General features: G+C 61.9%; 1 protein-coding gene and 1 long non-coding RNA gene across 9 annotated transcripts in view; one reads left to right on the forward strand and one right to left on the reverse strand.

Annotated features, from left to right (window-relative positions):
- CACNA2D2 (calcium voltage-gated channel auxiliary subunit alpha2delta 2) overlaps positions 1-15,868 on the reverse strand; it is a 119,938-nt gene that overhangs the window by 50,231 nt on the left and 53,839 nt on the right. For all 8 annotated transcript variants that reach the window (XM_053669522.1, XM_037128601.2, XM_037128600.2 and 5 more), the window contains exon 3: positions 10,835-10,951. In XM_053669522.1, the coding sequence (XP_053525497.1) occupies positions 10,835-10,951 (117 nt within the window). The remainder of the gene's footprint in view (positions 1-10,834; positions 10,952-15,868) is intronic.
- On the forward strand, positions 1,734-15,068 carry LOC128628049 (uncharacterized). Its single transcript, XR_008392379.1, has 3 exons — positions 1,734-1,791; positions 12,273-12,463; positions 13,963-15,068. It is a non-coding gene; the product is annotated as an uncharacterized LOC128628049 (long non-coding RNA).

Raw genomic sequence — 15,868 nt, forward strand, 5'->3', positions numbered from 1 at the left:
GGCCCTGTGTGAAGGGGGTGGGGCCACAGCTGACCCATGAGGTGGCCTCACACCTGGAAACCTTCCTCCACTCCATCCCCTCCTACCTTTTCCTGGGAAAAGGAGAAAACCAGGAGAAAATATGACAGATGCGGTATTTTGCAAAATGAACTAATTACATGGCAGTCACACAGGGAGATGAGATTAGCAGGAGAATATTTGATGAAAGGAGGTCTAGGCAGGCACATGGGCGATGGGGAGAGGCCAGTGTCGTCACTGAGGGACTGCGGAGCCTGGTGTTTCTGCCTGGGCCTCGGGGAGCGGAAACCTCAGGGAAGGAGCAGCCCTGTGCGTGTTCACGGGGACACATGTGCTCACGTCTGGACACCCCCGTGGGTACATGCACACATGTGCCCAGGAGAGGGAAGAGCCCCCACACTCTCATGTGCTCCTCCCCACCCGCACCTCCCCCCTCAAGCTGTGTCTTGGGGTCGGGCTTGCGCTTGTGGCAGACCCTGTACATGAACACAGGACACCAAGGACAGCGGGGTGGTGGCCATGGCATTAGCTTGGCTGTCACCACTGTCCACTGGCTGAGCACAGATAGGTCCATTTTCTCGGTTTTAGCAGCCGTTACTATCTGCCAGACCTGGGGACAGGCCCCTCCCACCAGACAGGGTGTCGGGGCACATTAGCCCTGGGTCCTGCCTCCCATTTCCTGCTGCCTCATTCTTTGACTCTTTGGCCTGTGGCACCACAGGTGCACAGGAAGGTGCTCTTGGCCCCCAAAGCCCAGAGGTCTGAAGGCCAGTCCCCAGTGGGCCCTGAGGCCCCCAGTGACTGGAGTCAAGGGTCTAAGATGCACGCTCACGAGAGCTTCAAGCCCTTCGGAGCTCTAGGCAGGAAGGCGCAACCAATGGTCGTCTGCACCCGGACACGGAGATGTGAGTGGGTCCAGGTAGAAGGCCACACCTCCCTCACCTGTGACTTCGCGTGCTCCTGCCGCCACACTCCAAGCTCCCCGGGGTTCCTGCCTGCCAAGGAAGGCAGGCAGCGCTGCCCACTTGCTGACAATCCCCCTGGATTCCTGAAGGTTCAGCCTTCTCACTCTGCAGCCTGCTGCTGTCCAACACCCCGTCCACACATGTGCCACCTTCACCCAACCTCTTGCTCGGCACCAGGAGCTGTCCAGGCTCTCCCTCCCTTAGCCCCCTGCCCTCGCCTGGTTGTGGGCCTCCACCCCTCTTGACAACCACCTTGGCCCCCACTCTGACCACCCCCTTCCCCTGGGCTGGAGTCTAACTCCACACCCTGATCCAGAACTTGGAGGGTCCAGTCCTGTTCCCTTCCACCTGCTCCGCAGCCTCACTGGACTCTGCCTGATGCTCCACCCCCATCTCTAGGGCCCCTCTGAGCCGTACCCTTCTCAGGATGCTCTTCCCTACCCTCTGGGAGACACACCACTTCCCTCTAGCCTAAGCACTTCAGGGTGCTGGGACACTCCCCCATGAAATCCCAAAGTGAGGTCAAGTGACAGGGACTGTCCTCAAAGCCCGAGCCCCATTCTAGCAATGGTGATGACCACATGGCACGTGCCTGTCTATGAGCGGGCCACATATTGGCTCTGACAATCCTCTTGCCAGTCCTGCTGAGTGAACGCTTATCACCTTACTTTACAGGCAGAGAAGCAGAGACTCAGCAAGAGGAAGTCGCCAGGCAGCTGACACGGCAGTGCCAGCCTGGAAACCACGCCTGGCCTTCTGCCTCGGCAGCCACTTGCCTGGTCCACGCCCCGAGGCCTCTGTTTTGCGGGTGAGTCGCCCTTACAGGTTCATTTCTGGAAAAGCTACCAATGAGGTGGGTGAGGGTCTCCTTCCAGAAGTAAATAGGATTTAGGGGCTGGGCTCTGCCATGCAGCCAAGGGCCCTGCTCCCCCCAAAGTGGTAGAAGTGCCTTGGCTAAGGGCAGGGACCTGGGTCCTCTCTGGGCTCTGGGCAGGCCGCTCTCCCTCTCTGGGACTCCAGAAGACACCCAGAGACCTCCCCCGGAGTTCTGACCCACGGCCCTGACCCCGTCTGTCTCCCTGCCTGTCCGCCCACCTGTCCATCTGCCTGACTGCTCAGGCCTCTCCTTGGACTGCTGGACCCGACGACTGAGCACCCCGAGGAGGAGAGGGCAGGAGTGGGACTGGGGACTCGGAAGGGTTTGTACAGGGGGTGGTGGAGCCCCAAACTTAGCCTTCAAAATGCTTGAAGGCCGCTCCTGCCAGGCAGCTCCTGGGGTGGTGCCAAGTGGGGGCTGTGCTGGTCCCTCCTGAGTCCCGCCCCAGCCTGGGGCTGCCCTTGCTGGTCCCAGACACCGGCGAGCCCCGGGCCTGGCAGTCCTGAGGATGAAGGGGTGGGTCCCGGGTTGGGAGCTGCCCACTTGCCTACTCACTCCAACTGCCCAGGGAGGCGCTGGACCCCGGGCGCCTGCCGGAGGGGGCCTTGCACCCTCAGCTATCTCAGTAACTGGGTCCCAGCTGGTGTTGACACAGCAAACACGCTGCAATTCCCATTTGCCCAGGCGCAGAGTGGGCAAACACAGGAAGGCCAGAACAAAGGGCCCGACGGCCGTGACCAGCCTCCTAAACGATGGCCCTGGTGCTTGCGCCAAGAGGCGGGAGGCATCCAGCAGCCTTGACAGCTTGGCCCGCAGGGGTGGGAGCCGGGGACGGGCTCATGGCAAGGTGTCCAGAGAGGCTTGGGCTGGCGTGAGGTCCCACAGCCCGGGCTTGGCCCACGTGCTGGGTGGGGCCCTAGAGGCACAGGGCCACCCTGTCCCAGCGGCCCATCCCACGTGGTCCCCCAGGAGCACCCCCTCCTGAACCTGTGGCTCCAAGGTCGGGGCACGAACTCTGATGACAGATCTGTGAGCTATGCTTGTTGCTGCTGCTGTACAGGCAGGGAAACCGAGGCCCAGAGAAGGTGAGGTTTGCCCAGTGCAGACTGGGGGCTGCCGCCGAGCAGTGAGTAAGAACCCCAACTGTTGGCCACCTTCTTACTCCGAGCCTGGTCACAGGCACCACGTGCCACGCTGTGTCTTTCTGAAGGGGACTCAGGGACAGCCAGAGGTTCTTTTGGGGGCAGCGCAAGGTTGGAACTGGGAGGACTGAGGTCACTAGGTGAGGTCTCATCTAGACGCCGAGGACAGCTGTCTGCACTGGGGGTGGCCCACGCATGCCTCTGCCCCAAGCTCCACCTCATGACACTCCTGCACACGTGCGCCACAGAGCCCGGCTAGAGGCGAGTCCCTTCCTCCCCACGTGACGCCAGGCACGCAAGCAGACGCACGCACTCTGTACCCCTGGCCTCTACTTCGCTGCGCCCTCTGCCACGGGTCCTGTCCCTCACTCTCCTCTGCGGGAAAACTCTCCACCACCCCCCGCCCCACGCCTGGTCAACATCCGTGGGCTTCCCACCCCGGCTCCACACTGAACGGCGTGAGCCACATCACTGTCACCTTGAACAGACTGCACTCCCGGGGAGGGGGTGGCACAGATGTATTCCCGCTGTCCCTGTACCTGGTAACCCAGTGCAGGGCTCACACACACCAGGTGCTCACGCTCAGGAGACAGGGTCCGAAGGAAGGAAAGGGGACCTGAGGCAGCTGCTATCCATGAGCCAGGGTCGACTGGCCGCCTCCAGGAACACCTCCGGGGCCCCTGCTGGGGGTTACCCTGGTGCTAGGGCCAGCCAGCCTTCAGGCGTGGGGCTGGAGAAGACCACTGAGGGACCTATGAGGCTGTGTTCTCCACACCCGGAGGCTGGGGCTTTGGCACAGTGCCCTCCCACTGGCATCCCTGAGGGCTCACTTCTCCCCCAAGTGCCCAGGCTACAGTGGGGGTGTTGTTCGCTATGCATTTTAAGCCATAGAAAATGGGGGGAGAGGTGACTGGCTGCTTCCTGGGGCTTCCCGCACTACAGAGGAGCCAGGATCACAGACGGGTGGGTGGCTACCATCCGTAACTCAGAACTCAGGCCTTTGTCTCCTCCCCACCCCCTTGCTTATCAGGTGGAAATGGTGGCGCACGGGCTGCACCTGCGAGGGGTCCCTGCGCAGCCCACGACACTCCAGTCGCTTCTGCTCACTCTGGCTCTAGGCCCAGGTTTGGTGCCCTCCTTCTTCCCCTTCTCCATCTTTGGAAATGCCGCCCACTTCCCAAGGCTAGCTTAAACACCACCTCCTCCAGGCTGTCTTCTTAGATTTGCCCCTCCCATGTCACCTGTTCAGCACAGTGAGCCCTGGAGCTTGTTGTCTGTCTCCTCGAAGTCTGGAGTCCTAGAGGACAGGGACTAGCCTGGCCACTGGCTTGCCCTGCCTGATGTACACCCCACCCTCCCCCAGCCCTCATGCACGAGGATTTCAGAACAAAGGGCCAGATGCTATTAAAATTCAATTAAATGTCTCACTTCTCTGATCCTAAATTAGACTGGTTTGTCCCTATGGCACCTGAAGGCCCTTTTACTCTGCCTCCTAGCGTCTGCCCGTGGCCCCGCCCCCGCCCCCCTGCTGGCTGTGCTGGGGAGGGGGTGCAGACAAAAGCAGCAGGGGAGCCTCCCTTGGTGTGGGTTTCTCTGGGGAGTGGGGTCCAGTGTGTCTCCTTAGGGCCCAGCGTTCAGTTTCTCCAGCTGGCTGACTCCACCCCCATGCCCTAGATTCCCCCACCTACAGTAGGCATGGAGCAGGGGTATTAAATAGGGAACGGAGGGCATCAGCTCCCAGCTTGCATTTGTAGCCTCTTCAACCCAGTCACCCTCTCCAGCTATCCCTAGCGTTCCCCAATTGAGGTCCTGCCCCTAAGTCCTTGCCTGTGCTCTGCCCTCTCCTGGCAGACCACCACCCTGGCTTCTTCGCCCCAGCCAGCACGCTCTGCTGCCTCCTGACCCCTGGGAGTTCTGGGAGGGGCAGGCACCCAGGCTCTGGAGCCGGGCAAGCAGGGGGAATTGTGACCCCGTCTCATCCAGGCAGGGGCTGGGGCTGGCGTCGCCTGGGAGCCTCTGTGTCCTTGTGTGTGAGGTGGGAATGTTGCCTCCAGGGGAATGGAGAGGGCCAGGCTGGGATGCAGAGGGGTCTCCTGGAGACTGGCCGGCACTAGGTGCTCCCAGGGGGCACGCCTGGCATCATGAGCAGAATCATCGGGCAGGAGAGGCTTAGACACCCCCTCTTGGAGCAAGACCTGGACCTGGGGCACCTGGGCCAAGGTGTCCCTACAGGAGGTGGGTGACGCTGGTCACGGCAAGCAGGATGCTGAGCTTCCTGGCCTGACACGTGGTTGCATTCAGCCCCTTCCTTCTGATGTTCAGACGGGGGAGAACTCAGCAGTGGGGTGGGTGGGTGTAAGACTGACCCTCCAGGCTCTGCAGGCCTCAGTGACACTGCATCCCAGGCCCCTAGACCCTTCCCTCGGCCATCACAGCTCCCCTAAACCCCCTGTGCCTTGGAGGAGGAGTCGGGAGAGACACCCGAGGAGCCCAGCCCCGAACCCACGGCTCAGCCTTCTCTGAGCCCGACAGGCAGAGCCAGGCCCTCATCTGACACCGCTAGTTCAGGCAGGTGGGCAGGTGGGAGAAGAGGAGAGAATGATGTGTTTCTCCTGAGGACCCTTCGGCCCACCCACCATGTTCCCCTCCCTCCCCCTCCCCCACCCCCACACCGTCTCCCTCTTCCTTCCCAGGGAGGCTGTCTCCCTGCCCTGATCACTCAGCCTGGAGACATTCAAGGGGACTCTGGGCTCTCACCACCTGGGGGGGGCTGTCCCCATACTCATGTGCCCTGTTGCTGAGAGCAGCACATCTGCCTGAGGCTCGTGCTGATTCCCGGGACCCTGGGTGTACAGGGAGCGGCCAGCAGTTTCCCTTCCTTCCAGTGCACACGCAGGCCACCTCCTCCCAGGAGCTCCCTCTAACCCTGTTTGGGGGCGGTTTCTCCGGGCACGTGCCGCCTGGTCTCCCCTGTGCACTCGCTGCCCACAGGTCCCTTCCCTGTTCACTTGGTGGCCTCTCCCCGCAGGGGGGGGTCCCAGGGCTCCCACACCATAGCACTTGACAGATGCCCATTCATGAATTCAAACCTGCCCCTCACCCCAGGGGCCGCAGTTGGCAGCTCTGGGTGGTGGTGGCACCTTGCCAGGAAGTGGCAGCAGCACTGTTTGGGTGAGGGGAGAGTAGTCAGCCAACACAGCAATCGGGGGCGGGGGAGGCTGCGCGGGGCCTCAGCGCCCACACAAGTGCCTCATCAGCTCCACGTGTCTGCGCCTCCTTTCAAGAGCGGGAAAGTGGAAGGGTCAAGATCTCTTCATGCTCGTAATGTCGGGGAGGCAGGAGCCACGGCCAGCCAGGTTTTAATTGCCCAGTGGAGGGTGGGGGAGGCAGCCAGTGCTGCGGAAGCCCCTGCCTGTCTGTCCACCATGACCGTTCTCGCGCTTTTAGAGCGAGAACCCAGAGCCACGGCCTCGGCCTCCATTCTGCCAACGTTGAAGAGGCTCCTGGGCCGGGCTAAGCCTGCAGTAGGAGACACCACAGGCCTTTCCTCTCCCCCTCCCCTCCCCAATCTGTTCATCCAACCCCACCAATGAATGCACCAGTGGGCCCCTTTCTGAACTGGCCTCCAGCTGCCTCAGTGCTGACCTTTTCCCCCAACTCCTTGCTGCTTCCATCCGCCATGGCTGCCTGTCTCCGTCCCATTAGACCAGTGGCTCTCCACCAGGGTTGGTTGTTAAAACTGGGGGGATGGCGCAGTGACGGCACCTGGTGGGACACTGCCAGCATCCCGCAGGGCACAGGGCAGACCCCGCACAACACGGGATTACCTGCTCGGAATGTCGGCAGGACCCAGTGAGACACCTGTGTCAGGTGACGCCCGAGACGGGCGGTGGTGAGTGAGTGGCAGGCGGGCAGCCTGTTCTCCCTCCAACCAGGGCCGCCAAAGGCCCCACAGCCCCCGCCCCGGATCATCCCTCCCGATCCTCTGCGCACCCAGCCCAGGGCCCAGTTCCTGAACAGACGTGGTCACACTGCCAACAATGCATCAGTTTAATTGGGTTAAGTGGCCATTAGCGGCAAAAGCAGGGCGGCCGTGTGCAGAAGGGTTTTTAATTTTACTCTTTAAATGATGCTCGCTCCCCAGAGAGGTCACAGAGGGTGAGCACACTGGCCACTGGAGTCCCCAGCACCAGGGCCACGGTGGCAGCCCCAGCCCATCCATGGGGGTCTCCCTGGCGAGGGGCACTCAGTGTTTTGTCTCCACGGCCCAAGGAAGAAACTGCAGGGCAGGGACTTGCCCAAGGTCACTAGGTCATTGCAGACCAAGCCCCCAGCAGAGGAGACCAGAAGCCCATCTCCCTGTGGACAGCAAGTGCCACGTGGCCACTGGTGGAAGCACAAAGGAGCAGGGTGTCAGGGGGAATGTGCGGGGCCCAGCGCCCAGCACCTGGCCCTGCTCTGCCCCTGGGCTTCCCATTCCCCATGAACTAAGCCCACTGAGCCACAGTGCCCTTGCCCTTGTCCTTGCTCTCAAGAGGAGGCTGGAATGCCCCAAACTGAGGACACTCCTCACCTTACCAAAGGCCATGCCTCCTCCCTGGTCTCTCCTACAATCCGATCTACACGGCAGAGGTGCCAGGGATGGAGCTGAAGGTGGCATGACCCCAGGGATGCTGTTCTCACTGTGGCCTTTAGGAATGATGGCTCCTGGAGCTGTGACAATAGGGACATGGGGCAGGACAGTCTCATGACCCTTTTGTAGAGGGGGAGAAACTAAGGCAGGGATGGGGCTGGAATGAGAGCTCCACGGGGGCACCCCCACTCCCACCTGCACACAGCAGGCCATCAGGGAACGGACGGGGGACTACAACCACAAAGTGATAACCTTTCTGGGAGAGGGGCTGGGTGTCAAGGGCTCAGCTGGGAGGACAGGAGAGTCCTGGTTTGGGTCCAACTCTGCCTCCAGTCTGCTATAAGAAGCAGGCACCTAACTCCCTGCCTGGGACTCAAAAGCATGTGTCCATGGATCAAAACCCTCCTCCCGGTGGCAGCCATCCCTGGAGACTTCCCTCCATGTCTCTGTAGCTGAAGTGCCAGAGCCAGTGCTGCTGGTGACCCGAGCCGCAAGGCCTCGGCCCTGGCCTGCTGCTGCTGGACTCCTGGCCCGCCAACCACCCCTGGCAGCTTGGAGAAGCTTGTGGCAAACATCTGACTGTCCCTGATTAGGTGAAACAGCGATCTCCTGTCCTGCGTTGCTCAGTTCCCTCCTTGCGAGATCCAAATGCAGATTCCAGACCAGGGCAAGAGGATGTAAACTGGATTACTGGCTGGGGTCCAGGAAGAGAGGAACAATGGAGCGGAGGGGGCCAGACCCCTAGGGTCCCACCCTCCAAAGGCGCTCAGGCTGCTAACAAATGTGGGAAAGGAGAAAAGGGCTGGACCTCAATTAATAGCCCATTTAAAACGTAAAACAACCAAGGCTCATCCTCAACAATTAAGACCAAGGAGGGAAGAGGATAGTCATCCCCTTCCTCTGTGGACTGGGGTGGAGCCGGGCCCTGCAGCGGGGTTTCCCTGGCCAGGAAGGAGCTGGGAAGGTAGGGCCCTGGGCTCAGCATTCACCTCAGCAATAACCTGGGGAGTCAGGGGCATGGCTTAGGGTCCCAGGGGCCTGGACTCTAACCCTGGCTCTGCCACATCCTGGCCCGAGGCATGGCACCTCCAAGTCTCGGTGTCCCCTCTGTGAAGGGTTTGTCTTTTCTCAACATTCTTGAATTGGGAATAATTTGTGCATGGTGCCAGCTGGGGACCAGGCCCCAGGCTGGGCTGCAGAGGTAGTGGAAAGGAGGCTGACCCTGCCCTGCTTCTCGGCCAGGGTCCGGCAGGCGGGGCAGGAACAGGGTCGGAAGCAGAACCCCAGACCTTGGGCTCCAACCCCTCACGCTGTCAGGGTGGGCTGTCCCTCTAGGACTGGGGACAGGGGCTGGGGAGGGACTGCAGCTCTGCCACATTCAGAGAGGGCGCACTGGTCGGACAGCTCTCACCGCCGCCACCCAGCCCCGCGCTCCTGCCCAGGTGACTGGCCCCAAATCCAGGGTGGGTAGCAGGCCTGCAGGCCCGACGGGCGTTCCTTTCCAAATCGACTGGTTTTGACACAAGTTCAGGACTGGCGGCCTGCACTTTGTGAGCTGGGCAGGAGGCCAGCAAAGCAAGGGGTTAGTGGGCAAATGGGGGTCTGGGGTGAGGAGCAGAGGGAGAGACAGAGAAGAAGAGAAAGGAGGGGGGAGTGTCCAGGTGCCTCCTAGTCCAGGACGGACAAGGAGGTGGGACATGATGTGCTGGCTGGGTGGCGAGATGTTTCTCAGGATCTGGGTGGATACTGTGGGCCCCACCGGGTCCGCGGTCCTGGCGGAAAGCTGGGCTTTGCCTCCTTCCCGTGACAGTTCATTTCCCCAATTGTCTCTGACCTGGGACCAGGAGATCCTAGAGGTTGGGCTGGGTCCTCTGGGTCCATAGTGGGTGAGGAGGCTCCAGCCCCAGGGTGCCAGCCTCCCCCTATTCCATGATCCCAGGTCACACCGGGGCTGGCAGGGGACCCTGGATGGACAGTGGGACCCGGTTCCTGGGGCAGAGGGGCCTGGATGTGGTAGGGGTTAGGCAGGGTGGCTGCCCTGACTTGACCCTGCCATGACCCTGGCCTGAGGCGGGCATGGCTCAAGTGGGCCTGCTCATCCGTTTTTTAAAAATAGCTTTATTGAGATATAATTCATATAACCATACATTCACCCACATGAAGCATATGAGTGGTTTTTAGCATATTCACAGTTGTGCGACCATTGACCACACTCTACTTTAGAGTATTTTCATCACCTCAGAAAGAAACCCGGCTCCCACTAGCAGCCGCTCCTGTGCCCCCCTTCCAGCCCTGGGCACTTCACAGAAACTCAGCCACACAGCAGGCGGTCCTTTGTGACTGGCTTCTTTCACGAGTGTAGAGTTCCAAGTCTGTGCCCGCAGTCCTGGGCATCGGGACCTCACTCCTTTCACTGGACTTGTCTCTCTGACACAGGCGGGGCAGCTGCAGTTGTGCCTCCGATTTGGGGGCCACTTTGCCGCCTCCGCCGCCCCACACTGACTGCAGAGCCTGCCCGAAGCTCTCTGTGGCTGTGGAAGCCCTGCCCCGAGGCTGTCCCTGGGGCGGGAGGGGTGGGCAGGGCGGCAGGGGAGGCCCAGTTCTGCGCAGCCGCATGGGGCAGCCCAGTGGGCTCTCTCACCTCTCACAACCGCCCTGCTTTGGAACTGACCGATGCAACCTCTCTGTGTACAGAGTGGGAGACGGAGGCCCAGAGGGAGGCGGAGGAACATTCAAAGTCAGGGGCGGGGCGGAGCAGAGGCTCCGACCCCTGGCATCACAAGGCCACAGCTTTCTCTGGGGCTTTCAGGGCCCCTCCCACTCCCTCCCCAGCAGAGCCAGCAGCCCGCCCTCCCAGCCACTGACAGGTTGCTGTCCTGGCCAGGTGCTCACCCAGGGCATGCTCACAGACAGAGGGATGAGAGGACCCCAGGCCCAATGGGGGGAGGGCTGGGCCCTGCCTGGGCCCCACAGTCGTACCCACTCGGGGCCCCCAAGACCCCAGGCCACCCCTCTCGTGGCCTACTCCAGGTAAAACCGCCCAGCTGCTCCGAGCTGGCCGCCATGGTCCAGCCAGTGACAGGCTGGCCCGAGTCCTGAGGGCCGGGAGGGCTGAGTGCCCTCAGCAGGTTACCACATCACCTTCCCGGTGTGGGGCCACTCCACCAGGTCCTCCCTCACTCCTCACACTTGCACCCACCTTCAGGGCCTGCACCTTCCTGTCCAGCAGGCTCTCGATGTCCCCGGCCACCTTCTCCACCAACTTCTGAGGCTCATTCTCTTGCACCTCAAACAGATTCCGGTTGTCCTTATAGATCTGGAAGGAAGCAGAGCCGGGGTAAGGCCAGCTGGTCACACAGCGCCATGCCACGGCCCCCACATGTCCTCTGTGCATAGCGCAGTCCAGTCCCCCCCGCCCCCGGCTTTGGTCACTGAGACAGAGCGCCGAGGTCTGGGAGTGGGGCCCAGTGCTCTCACGGACTTGGAGGAAGGACCCAGTTGTCGGCTCCACAGCTGGCAGTGACTGCGGGTGGTATGATGGGGTTGTCGCTGCTTTCTCTGGAACTTGGGGTTCCTCCTCCAGGGACCATAAGCAGCAACCCCCTGACTAGTTCAGGGGGGCTGGGAGCAGCAGAGGGGAGGGTGGCCTGGGTAGGAGGCAGGGCGTGGCAGGAGTGGAGCCAATGAACACACATGCACACCACACAGCAACACAAAGATGCTCACGTGCTCACACATGTACACACACCTACACATGCCCGCATGTATTACACACACAGCCACCTACACCTCCACGTGGGCTCAGGCATCCACACCCCCTTATTGCTGGTGCTGCCCCAGGGCATTTGCAGAAACTTTAGTGGGAGCTCCGGGTCTCCCAGGGGATCTGCTGTCACTCAGGGCACAGAATATGGGTGCAGGGAACAGGGAAGAAGAGGTACACAGGGGAATGAGTCTGCCCCTCCCTCTGCCCTGGGGGGGCCTGCGCACACGCTCCAGTGAGGGTGTAAGTCTGACAGTCTGCGTCTGAGCGTGTGTGTTATGGCTCAACACGCCTGTCTGTGTCCGTGCCTGCGTGTTGGGGGTGCGGTGGGGTTCAGAGCTCTAGACAAACAAAGCCCGGGAGCTCGTGTGTGAGGCGTAGGAGCAGCTCTGTGGGCGTTTTTGTTCATAACTGGAGTCTTGGGGGAGTGTGCGCGTGCACTGAACACCCCTGCATGTGTCTGAGCTGGACGGGGTCCATGTGTCCACCCAGGTGACCCCAGTAGGTCTGTGCCGCCATGACTGAGCCCCTGCCACCAGGCTATGCAGAAGGGGAGGGGTGTGGAGAGCCAGAGCGCAGAGGTGATGAGGAGATAAGGAGGTGGGAGAGGCAGCTGATGAGGACAGACGTGCAGGAGCGATAAGGTCGGCAGAGTGACAGAGACGAGGGAGATAAGACCTCGGGGGAGGGAGTGGGGGACAGGCCACCTCCACAGCCCCTGCCCGCCCAGCGCCTGGCAGTCCAAGGGTTAAAGCTCCGCACAAAGCTGGCTCGGCAATCTCCTCCTCCCGCCCCCATCCCTCCTGGCTTCCCTTTTCTTTTTGTCCTTCTCTTAGAACAAAATAATTTGTGGTGGGGTTGCTCTTTCCCACAGAACAGCGGCGATTAGAGGGTGAGTCCTGAGGCTTGGACGCACGGCCAGGCGTGATGGAGGCCCCACGTGGACACCAGGCCAGGCTGTGCCTGAGGCCCCCAGAGGGAGACAGAGGTCGAGGAGGGTTGTGAGCCTGCAGCCTAGTGCCCACTGTTCAGAGACAGGCGAGGACAGATCAAGGACACACGCCTGTGAGTGGCAAAGCCAGGTCCCCCATCCTTGCTGACCCGTTCCTGCCCAGGCTTCAGGGCTTTAAAATCACATGCTTTCCCGCCCGCTTGTACCGGCAGGGGGCGCAGCTGCCCGGCTGCTGGGGCGTGGGATGAAGTTCCCATACCTGATGCCCCGTCAAGGTCATTCCCAGGTGCCCCTATCAGAGGCTGTCCCAGCAGCGGCAGTCCCAGATCTGAGGCTGGGTTACATGGTCTGCTGACGGCTCTCCTCAAGGGGCACAGGGGGCCCACTCGGCCAGGTCCAGGGGGTCCCTTGTAGCTTGGCATGGTGACTGGGCTAGGGCGTGGGGGCCACCCAGGGAGTAGGTCTCCAGATGGCAGAGTTGTCCCTAGGGCCCTAACAGGTGGCATAAGGGCTTGAAAGCAGGGAACCTGCCAAGAGTCACCTCATCTCTGAACCTCTACTAAACGAGAGGAAAGCAGCGCCCACCCCACAGGCCAGTGAGGACTGCCCAGAGCCAACACTATTGTCACTGCTGTGATGGTGACCGTCACCAGAATTCTGCAGGAGGCATCACAGTCCCCTTCCTGTTTCCACTCTGTCCCTGCTCAATCTGTACCCAGGATCCGGAGCCACTGGTGTCCGCTCCTGAGCAGACAGCCTTGGTCTCCTGGGATCTGCCACCTCCAGCCGCACCCCACCTCCCTGGTCACCCTGGGCAGTCCCTCCTGAGCCATCCTGCCCTTGTCTCCCTGTCACCTCAGCCTGGGTCCTGGAGGTGACCACAGGGGAACCCAGACACAGGGACACTGCTGGGAGGGCACAGCCACAGCCACCTCCCCTCCACCTCTTCCCAAGCCCTGGGCCTGAGTTCAGCAGACCCTCGGCAAATGCAGACGCTCCATTCCACGTTCAAGAGCAGAGCTCTGGGGCCAGCGAGGCCCAGATCTGACTCCTCCACTTCACCTGCAGCTCTGCTGCTCCTGGAGACTGCGCTGCATCTGCTGTGCTTTCCTCCTGTCCCACTTCTACCTGAAGACCCACCATGACACCTGCTACTGGCCCATGTGCCTGGCATGCGCCTCCAGGCCCCTGGATCCCCAGCCCCTGCTCAGTCCCATGGCTGCTCCTCTGCTCAGCCTGCCCCTCTTCCCTTCACCTTCACCGGCCTATTTAAACCCTCCTTGGAGCGAGGGTGGGGAGATGAGCCAGGGGCTTCTGGGGAGATGAGGGTCAGATTCTACAACTGCAGGGGTGGTCCAGCTGCCAGCCAAGTCTGTCCCCCCGTCCCAGATGGGCCCCTCCAGCACAACAGCCCCCCTCCTTCTATTGCAGGTGCCTCACCCTCTCCTTAACATACCCCCTGGACCTGTTCCAGTTGCCTCTGCCTCCCGGGGTGGGCCCTGAGCTGAGCCCTGTGTCTCAGGGAGATCCAAGAGACAGTCCAGCAGATGGTCTCACCCTGGGAGTCAGGCCATCTCTCCATTCTTGCTGACGCAGCACTTTCCACCCTCAGGCCCAGCAGGAAGCCAGGGAGAGCCCAGAGCAGCTCCAGAGCACTCCCAGGGCTGGGCTCTCCTTGGGCCCCAGATGCAAGCCCTGGTCCCTAAGCCGCTAAGAAGGAAGAGATGGGCCGGGCACACCTGGGGCAGGGCCTCGGCAACTGCAGCAGGACCGCACGCCGGCTGGCATCCTCGTCCCGAGAGCTGACCGGAGACACCCAACATCTACCTCCCACAGCTGCACAGCCTGCACCGCCCCCACCTCTGCTGGGCAGCCAGACCGAGGACAGAGACGGGGCGGGGGGTCCACAGGTTGTTGCAGCTCACACCAGCCGTGTTGGGGAGAAACGAAAAGGGGGTTCACCCCACAGAAGTGACGATGAACAGTAGGGGCCAGGGCAGCAGGTGAGGAGACACAGACTGGCTGGAGCCAGGTGGACAGGTAGGAAGGCAGAAGACACAGCAGCACCAGAGCCGAGGACGGGGACAGCAGGGCTGAGGCTGGGAGGGACGATTCAGGAGGCAGTTTGTGCCTTCTCCTTCCCGGGAAGTCCCTGCTCCCCTCCCCACCCCCCACCCCTGTCAATATGGCCACCAATGGCCAGGGCGTCCTCCTCCTCCGCCCCTTGGGCCGCCCTGCACCAGTTACTGACACCTGTCCCTCTGTCTCTCCCCTCATTTCCTTACTTACCGCCCCCCTCAATGCCGACCCCAACCTCGCCCTCTTCAGCTCTAGTAGCCGTGTTAAGCAGTGTGTTTGGCCAGCCTTTCTGCCTAGGGATTTCCAGGGCCTGTGGGGGCCAAGGCCCCCTCAGGGGCTCCAGAACCTCTGCCCAGCCTCCCGCCTCCCTGGGTGGCTTCACATACAGGCAGGGCAAGCCTGGAGGGCACTGGGACGAACGGTGACCTTGGAGAGGAAGCCTGGACGCTCATGGGGGCAGGTGGAGCCAGCCTGGTCCTCACAGCCTCCAGCAGCCCTGACTGGGGGGTGGGGGGCGGCGCCTGGAACACCGGGACAGCCACCACGACCTTGTGTGTCCCAGTCACACTGAAGGGGCTTTTTGCAAAGTCCCCAAAAGCCAGCAGCAGTGGCGCCTGGACCCAAGCCAGCACCCCACCCGCCCAGGCAGAGGAGGAAGGTGGGGGCAGAGGGAAAGGAGGGGGAGGGGGGAGAGGGGAAAAGGGGCCACGGAGGCCATCCGACCGCTCCATCCCCGGGCGTCCACTCTGGCCACCCCGGGCAGGTGCTTTACACACTCAGCTTCACACACTGACCTGGCCACCCCTGCGGAGGGACCCTTCAGATCACGCCCATTTAGCCGCCGGGACGCTGAGCATCTGAGAGGCTGAGTCCTGCAGCAGAGCCCAGGTTTCACCTGGTCTGCTGGTCCATGGCCCCTGCTTTGGGTCACACTCCTGACCCAGCACTTACCCCCGGGCTTGGAGGTGAGGCCTCTGGCAACCTGGGCATGCGGGATAAGTGGCGGTTTGGGGGCCCGAAAGGGGGCCGGGCAGACTCAGGGTGACACTGGAGGCCCAGTGCCCAGGGGAGGCGGGAGGGCCACGCTGGAAAGGAGCAGGTGGGGGCAGGACCGGCAGAACCAGCCTGAGCAACTAACCACCCAGCCCTGCGAGTGAAAACCAGGCACGCCTGTGAGGCTCCTCTGCAGCGAAGGTGAACGGGCCCTAATCTCTGGAAAATTAAATCAGAGAGAAAATGGAACGAGAAAGATTTGACGCAGGCTGGGCCCCGCTGCTGGCTGTCTCTTCAAAGGCCCAGGCACAGCTGCAGGTTCGGCTTCCAGCTGGGCGCTCCAGCTTCCCGGACCCTTCCCCCTGCCCCAGGTACCAGGCGGGGCACAGGTGGGGTGGGGGGCAGCAGAGTCCCACGGTCTGACTCCTGGCGGATTTCCTGTTCTC

Source organism: Artibeus jamaicensis, unplaced genomic scaffold (assembly GCF_021234435.1).
Source record: "Artibeus jamaicensis isolate MK-2021 breed Jamaican fruit bat unplaced genomic scaffold, CSHL_Jam_final contig_519, whole genome shotgun sequence".
Classification (NCBI taxonomy): Eukaryota; Metazoa; Chordata; class Mammalia; order Chiroptera; family Phyllostomidae; genus Artibeus; species Artibeus jamaicensis.